The 7,902-nt window shown below is 39.5% G+C and overlaps 2 protein-coding genes across 2 annotated transcripts; both read right to left on the bottom strand.

The window, feature by feature from the left end:
* Window positions 1–214: 214 nt before the first annotated feature.
* LOC107764430 ((-)-isopiperitenol/(-)-carveol dehydrogenase, mitochondrial-like) lies at window positions 215–1,389 on the bottom strand. The gene has a single exon (XM_016582991.2). It carries the CDS (start codon window positions 1,283–1,285, stop codon window positions 500–502), a length of 786 nt encoding a protein of 261 aa, XP_016438477.1. The 5' UTR covers window positions 1,286–1,389; the 3' UTR covers window positions 215–499.
* A 499-nt stretch (window positions 1,390–1,888) lies between these two features.
* LOC107764431 (LRR receptor-like serine/threonine-protein kinase FEI 2) lies at window positions 1,889–7,650 on the bottom strand. Its single transcript, XM_016582992.2, has 13 exons — window positions 6,979–7,650; window positions 6,735–6,870; window positions 6,555–6,626; window positions 6,320–6,391; window positions 6,146–6,217; window positions 5,987–6,058; window positions 5,828–5,899; window positions 5,051–5,157; window positions 4,727–4,900; window positions 4,318–4,650; window positions 2,904–3,155; window positions 2,408–2,541; window positions 1,889–2,266 (listed from the first exon to the last, which is right to left on the bottom strand). The coding sequence occupies exons 1-13, from the start codon at window positions 7,058–7,060 to the stop codon at window positions 2,039–2,041; spliced, it is 1,806 nt and encodes a 601-aa protein (XP_016438478.1). The 5' UTR covers window positions 7,061–7,650; the 3' UTR covers window positions 1,889–2,038.
* Between the last annotated feature and the right edge of the window lie 252 nt (window positions 7,651–7,902).

Raw genomic sequence — 7,902 nt, 5'->3', positions numbered from 1 at the left:
CGCGAATACTATGTGTTATCTTTCCTGAAATATCTAATATACTAATCATGGGCATTTTCTCCCAAAAGGTTAAATGCTTGGTTTTCTATAGTTTTCGGACTTGTAGACCACTTTTACACTTGCTTTTATATGCTTAATCAATTATTGTCCATCAGCCAATTCCTAGTCAATGAAGCTAAAAGATGAGGGATCAATCAAAGGTAGCAAAGGAGAATACCATAAGTTCACTTGGTGCAACATTATTGATTAACTAAACATGTGCAAATATTTCAACCCCCTCTATGCTTGTACTAAAAGACACTCCATGGACCATGCCACTACTTCTCGAATTGTAACTCTCTATCTGCAGAATCATAAATGTACTCAAAACATTGGAATTTGGATAATTTTACATGACCACTCTAATTCAAAATGCACCTAAGAGAAGAGAGCTATATTATCTCCAGAAGACAAACAAAAGCTCCATTCAAATAAGAAAAATTCTTTGGTTCTCTCTGTTTCATAATGAACTATTTGGAGATGGAAGACAGAGCAAGCCACCATCCACCACCAAATCATGGCCACTCACAAATGCAGAATCATCTGAAGCTAGAAACAGAACTGCATCCGCCAAGTGCTTCACCGTTAGTGTAATTCCCTTCAAACTAGTCAAATTCCCATACATTTTCAGAACCTTCATTGATGTCTCCTGCTCCGCACTCAACATAATTGGCGTCATTACTGCAGATGGCGAAACACTATTCACCCTTATTCCATATTCACCTAATTGCCTTGAAGCTGATCTCATTAGTCCTAACACAGCGTGTTTCGACATTACATAATCCGTCCGCCATGGTCCTGCCCTGCTTGCCGCAATACTGGCTGTACAAATGATGCTCCCTCTAACGCGCTTCTCCACCATGGCTCGTGCCGCGTGCTTCACGCACGCTGCCATGCCTCGTGCGTTGACTCTTAACACACGGTCGAATTCGGATAGATCAAGATCGAGTACCTTTTGACCGGAGTTACCAACGACTCCTGCGTTACTGAACATGATGTCGAGTTGACCATATTTCTGGACCGTCCAATCCACCATGGCTTTCACTTGAGTTTCATCACTGACGTCGCAGTGCACGTAGCTGCACCTCTGTAAAGGGATGGATTCCGCCAAAGCTCTGCCCTTTTCATCTTGGATGTCCGCGATGACAACGCGTGCGCCGTGATGGGCAAAAAGGCGTGCTGCTGCTTCCCCGATGCCGCTGGCACCACCCGTCACTATGGCCACTTTGCCTTCAAGCTTTTGCATTGTCACTGCAAATTTTTTCCTTTTTCTGCTTTATTTTTAGTGGTGTTTCTGGAGAATGGAAAATATCTTTCTAAAAGCTGGGTTATCTGGAGTAGGTGGTCTAATAATGTAGCCAACAGTTAGATGCCTCAGCCTCAAACTAGCCACCAATTGCAGGTAAGGGGTCCGCAGTCAAGGTGGATTGGCTTATGGGTTTCTACCGTAATTTTAGATTAATATGTAATAATAACTGGGTTCACACTTAGATATTTACAAATATTTAGTGAATTTCTTAATATAAATACAGGGTCTATGCAAAAGTTACTGGATTCTCGGAAACCAGTATTCTATACTCTAGGTCCGCTCCTGTCCACGGTCACAATCCTAGTACACCTCTTAGTACACCTCTACTTATAATAATTGAGTGACATTTAGTACAACAAAAATGCTATCCAGTTGTTGTTGAGTGACGAGACTTAATTTCATCAATTCCTATTAAACAGCATTCTTTGGAGAAACCTGAATTCTTTTATAGGTGAAGCAATCCAGTAATCAATAAATAGATTAATATGCCATGGGTTACGACTTAACAGCAAAAATCTGAAGATATATCTACACAGAAAGGGCAAGAAATGCACAGGGAACATTAGTAAGAACGGCTACAGTGCTCCAAAAGTGAGGAGCATACAGTCTGTGCAATGGCAGATTACACATTTAAGCATCAGCCTGCAATGTGTTTTCTAAATATTTGATCACATAAAACTATTCAATACATCAGGAATAATCTGAATGAGACTCGTCGTAGAAATCACTAGGGCATGGTGACATGACCTCTTGCTCCAAATATTGCAGCACCTGTTGCATTGAAGGTCTATCATCTGGATTTGCATCAGTACATCTTGCAGCTATTTCCAGAATTGCTTCTACTGTCTCTACGTCTGCATCTGTGCACCTCTTATCTAGAATGTCTTCCAGTCTATTCTCCTTCAGCAAGGTATTCATCTGTACAGTACTCACATTGTGACATTATAAATATGTGGACTTAATAGGAGCTAAATACAGATAAGGCAAGTTCCATATAACTATAACTTAATCTAAAACCAAGGTCTTCTATGAAATTTTAAAAGTCGATGAGAAGCATACCCAGCCAACCACATTCAGGCCTCGATTCACGAAAGATGGATCTGTTGGCCTTTTCCCTGTCACAAGCTCTAAGAGGAGAACTCCAAAGCTATACACATCAGACTTCTCTGTGGCTCTTCCACTTTGCAAGTACTCTGGGTATATTACCAACAAGAAATCGTTTGTCAGACATTTCTGTAGAAGATGAGTAGAGGTTGAGAGGCTTTACAGGAGAGGGAAAGCCTTAAGAAACCAACACCACCACAACATATGGCAAGTGAAATTCAACAGAGGTTTCAAGAAAAGTAAAAAAGGAAACTGGTCCAAGAATGATAAACTTCTATCAGCATCCAACACAACACAAGCATAGCACAGTCCTTAAGCAAAATAGGTCAAGGCATTTTGTCCAAACAAAAAAAGAACCATCCAAATTACTTTACAGCTAACATATACATGATTATATATATGCATGTATCTATCATTATAGGTGCTTATTGAAATAAGTGAGTATGCATACCTGGTGCTAAATAACCAAAAGTACCAGCAACCACAGTTGTAACGTGAGCTTCCTCATCCACCAAAAGCTTGGCAAGTCCAAAGTCCGAAACACGAGGCTCTAGGTTCTCATCAAGGAGTATATTGCTTGATTTAATATCTCGATGAACTATTTTAGGAGAGCAGTCATGGTGTAGGTAGGCTACCCCTCTTGCAGAACCAAGAGCTATTTTCAAACGTGCATTCCAGTTCAACAAACGATCATCCACACGTTCTGCCAAAATGCATAAAAGATGCATGCAATGAATTGCCAAGAAAAGCAGATTGTTTAAACAACAGCAATACCATTTTCCTCCTCTCCGGATTCTTTTACTGTTGACTCTTTAGTTAAAGGAAAGAACTTGAGCGGTGTCTCACAGATAAGACATGTATCTCCAGAAAATACTGGGCAACTGATAAAGAATAAAATCTGAACCACTAATAACAAAGAATAAAATCCAATTCAAATATTGCCATGGCCAACGAGCTCAATTCAAGTGACTGCTCTCTGAACCAATGAATATCAGTCAGAAGTGCTCCAAGCAACTGAAAAGTTTAACTACTACTTCAAAGGGTGTAAAAAATAAAGAAGTATAATATTTGTTGCTTTGCGTCTGCGGACACTACACTCAACAACAATGCACAGAGAAAAGGTCCCCCTTTTAATTGCCTTTATTGGGGCAAGTACATTTTTCAGCTCTTCCTCTTCATCGCACGTTCAACAGATGACTGAAAATAATGGCTACATTTGGGCCTAACCAAATAAAAGAGATGATGGTTCGGGCACATACAAAGGAGAAGCTCAGATGCTCCGGTAAGAAGGTGTGAGCGGCTGGCTTTGGAGGGCACGAGAAGAGGTAGAGGACGGCCTAAGAAGTATTGGGGAGAGGTGATCAGGCAGGACATGGCGAGGCTTCAGATTTCCGAGGACATGGCCTTTGATAGAAAGATGTGGAGGTCGAGTATTAAGGTTGTAGATTAGGAGGTAGTTGAGTCTTTCCCTACTTCGTACCTTAGTGAGGCTAGTTTGGTAGGGCTTTTGTCTAAGTCAGCTAGTGGCAATGTTGTGCCTTACTACTCTTTTGTTTTTCATAGTGCCGGGTCTATGTAATGGCTATCGCTTTTGCTTTGCATCTACTTTCTGGTTTACATGATGTTCTTTTTCTTATGGTTTATGTTGATAGTACTGATATTGTCTCTTTTCATCTTCTTGAACCGAGGATCTTTCGGAAACAGCCTCTCTACTCTTTCGGGGTAGGGGTGAGGTCTGGTACACACTATTCTCCCCAGACCCCACAAGTGGGATTTCGTTGGGTCGTTGTTGTTGTTGTATAAGCTAAGAAGAGGTGTAAAGACGAGGAAAGATTTCCACAAGTTTAAAAAAGCAGAAAACATACCATGTAGGAAATTGTCCAAGCTTCCCATGACCAAGTAATCATAGATGAGAAGCCTTGCAGTAGGAAGCCTGCAGTAACCTCGGAGGTTAACCAGATTAATGTGTTTGATGCTACCCAAGATTTCCAGCTCTCTCTCAAAGACTTGATCAGAGCCTTCACGACTCCGGTCTATTCTTTTAACAGCAAATGTTCCACAATCATTCATAACCATCCGATACACAGTACCAAACCCTCCTGCCCCAACAACATCTTCCTCATCAAGGGATTCAATCTTCTCTATTAGCTCACATGAAGGATAAGGAAGATCACCATGGAAAGTAATAAGCTTGGCACCTGAAGACTTCGCAAATTAAGACAAAAGTATGGAGAAGGAAAAAGCAAATTTTAATTGTACTATTCACCCTCTTACTTGGCTCTTTGTAAACTTGTTTCTTGACTTCTGTGTATTTTTTCGCTGCCCTTTCCTTCTTAGACAACAACCAAACCCAGAGAAAAATAAAGAGCACTATGAGTACGAAACCCAATGTAGATATTGCACCAATAACTGCTGCTCTAACATAGTGAGAGGATCGCTTAGTAGGGACTGCACAGAAACCACATTAATTTTGCAATAAATCAGACTTTCTACTGAGAAGTAAAGGAGAAGAAGCAGAATCTACTCAGTTCAGGAAAGGTAAGTTCCAAAGCCAGTGAACATCTAAAATGAAGTAGCAATAAAGCAGCAAATAACAACCTGCAGCCTCATCACTTTCAGCATGAGGCAATACTACAGGGAATCCCATTGATGTTCTGCAAAGCTTGACGACTTGTTGGCCACAGAGATCTAAGTTGCCAATAAACCTAAGCATAAGCATTATCCTCATCAGAATAGTCTTCTATAAGATAGCCATTAATGGCAGAATTAAACAGTGAAAATGTCATTCATCTCTCCTAAGATTATAAAGAATAAAAGTAAACGGCAATCCAGTTCACGAGACTCCAATTAAACAGTTGTTTCCGGAAACAAGCTTGTGTTGGTGATTCTAATTCGCTGATCTTTCGACGGGTACTCTTCTTAGTTTATAATTACTAGATATCATTGTAACACCGCCACAAACCTAACCAATGTAGCAACCAACATTTACTACAATGTACCTGGTGAGCAAGTACCTGATTCATCTAGTAATTTATTTCTTAAAATGTGATTGTGGTGCCAAGTAGATGGTGAAAAATTATCTTCACTTCTATACATATTATAGGAAGCAACAACAACAACCACCCAGTAGAATCTCACAAGTGGGGCATGGGGAGGGTAGGATATACGCAGGCCTTACCCCCTACCCAGAGGGGTAGAAAGGCTGTTTATGAGAGATCCTAAGCTATATTATAGGAAGCAGTATTCAAGGTATATTTTGTACTCTCTGAGTTTTGAAACATCTATCTAAATTTATTTGCAGCCTAAAAGAAAAATATTTGAACTCATCAGGCGATATCAAATGTGGGATTAAATTCCAAAGGTATGAGGACTTACGACTTGTTCCCGAAAGTGCTCAGAACTCCAACATCAGGAATCTCACCCGAGAAGAAATTGGTTGACAAGTTGCTAAATTGATTTGCAATTTTAATACATTAGTGTAAAGGCATTAACTTGCTGAGTTAAGAAATTATGATGAAAGGGAATTGGACTTACAGATGATGAAGGTGTCTGAGACGACCAAGAGAAGAAGGTATGGCACCCCTAAGTGAATTGCTCGATAAGTCTCTAATAAAGATTAAAAGGCAGCAATCAATAAAACAACCTAATCAAACATATAATCAAATGATGAATTAAAACATTTTTAAACCTTACAATATGGTTAGCATTGAAAGATTTCCAATATCTGATGGTATGCCTCCTTGAAGATAGTTTGCCCTGAGGTATCTGTATGCATAAACAATGCCTAGCTTATGACAACTTCATCAAGAAACACGGGAATCTCCAAGAAAATATGTTATTACTCAGTTATAAGAAACTCCAACTTACATAGCTCTGAGTTCAGAGCAATTGCCAATCTCATTAGGAATCACACCATGCAGACTGTTTTCGTGAAGTGCCCTGGTTTTAGGGAAAGAACACATTACCAAAGTAACCACAAGAGATAAACTTCAACTTTATCTAGAATTAGCAAGAGTCCACACAAAGAAACAATGCACTAACATAGATAAGTTTTGTTGCATTGCCCCCAATAAGTGGAAAGGAGAAAGGCTACGGGACTTACAATCTCTGCAGTCTGGTGAGTTTTCCTATGCTGGGAGCTATAATTCCTCCGAGTTGCATATAAGGTAAGTTGCTGAAAAATCCAAAAATAAAAATAAACAGCTGTAATGAATCCAAGCAACCAAAGCAAAACGAGTGAAGAAAGCGCTGATAGTGGAAATAAAAAGAGAAGTGGGCATACATAGATTGAACTCTTTGGTCATTGGGGTGACAAGAAATGCCAGTCCACCCACAAGGTGACTCATCTGAATAATTCCAATTGCTCAAAACATTTTTGGTGTCATTCAAAACGGTTCTCATTTCCAACAAAGAAAAACCTAAAAGGAAACAGAGAACAAGAATCAAAGTTATGACCTTTATAGCTCAAGAACAACATACAATGAGGAAAAAAACCTAATATAATGCCCACAAGCTAATAACCTTACCATCTGGGGTGAGCGAAAGAGAGCTTTTACTGAAAATGGTCGTCGCAAATAGAGCAAAAAAGATCAAAATCCGCAGACCCATTTTGATTTCTTGATTAAAAATGCAGATTTGAGCTTAGTTTTTGACTTCGGAAGAGTAGTCTAATAGTCCCTGAGTTCAGGACTAAGTGTCAACTGTATAGTGGAGTAGTAGCAAGTTTACCAATCAAGACAGATCTTGAAAGAGTAAAGCTATAATGAAAAAAATGGTGGGGTTAGGGTAGAAGTAATTAAGATGATTAAAGTTCTTACAAATGGAAAATCCATAATAATGAAATGTCAAGCACGAAGTGAGAAAGACGAGGGTGGGGTGGGGTGGGGTGTATTTTGAAAAGGAGAAGACTTTACTTTGAAAGTAGTATAGAAAGTTGTGTAATAGAAGAGAGAGAGCCGTTGTTCAGACAGCAGTAGAGTTCAAATTGTGGACTACGCTCTCGTGAGTTAAATTTTGTGTACTCGCTAGATATATATTGCTGGATGCGTGTAAAATTATGTTAAAGGAGGAGTGTGTGTAAGTGACAGCTACAAATATGCGAATGGGGAAATCTTTTTGTTGGAAAAAGGACAAATCTTTGCACTGCCCGAGACGAGACTGAGCAAAAAATTTGAACATTTGATGACCGATGTTTGGAGTACTCACATTTGCACATCAATTGTTCAAATGTATCACCAACCCTTTTTAGTGGGACCTTCTTAAAAGGGTGTGTTAGAATGTACGTAACTCATTTTGGAAAGAACAATTAACCCTGATAGCCGTCATCTAACCGCTTAAACTAAAAATAGCAGATAAATATATATTATATGAGATAACAACAACAATCAGTAAAATTCTACTACTGGGGTCTGGTGAGGATGGTGTGTACGCAGACCTTACCTCTACCCCGA

This window comes from Nicotiana tabacum, chromosome 6 (genome assembly GCF_000715075.1).
Source record: "Nicotiana tabacum cultivar K326 chromosome 6, ASM71507v2, whole genome shotgun sequence".
NCBI lineage: Eukaryota > Viridiplantae > Streptophyta > Magnoliopsida > Solanales > Solanaceae > Nicotiana > Nicotiana tabacum.
Note: the sequence above shows the minus strand (reverse complement) of the source record. Positions and strands in the feature narration are given on the sequence as shown.

Coding starts and splice junctions, on each gene's coding strand:
- LOC107764431 (XM_016582992.2), bottom strand. CDS start 7,060: ATGGGTCTGCGGATTTTGATCTTTTTTGCTCTATTTGCGACGACCATT. Junction 6,218..6,319: donor TGCTCTGAACTCAGAGCTAT/GTAAGTTGGAGT, acceptor TTATGCATACAG/ATACCTCAGGGCAAACTATC. Junction 4,901..5,050: donor TGAAAGTGATGAGGCTGCAG/GTTGTTATTTGC, acceptor GTTTCTGTGCAG/TCCCTACTAAGCGATCCTCT.
- LOC107764430 (XM_016582991.2), bottom strand. CDS start 1,285: ATGCAAAAGCTTGAAGGCAAAGTGGCCATAGTGACGGGTGGTGCCAGC.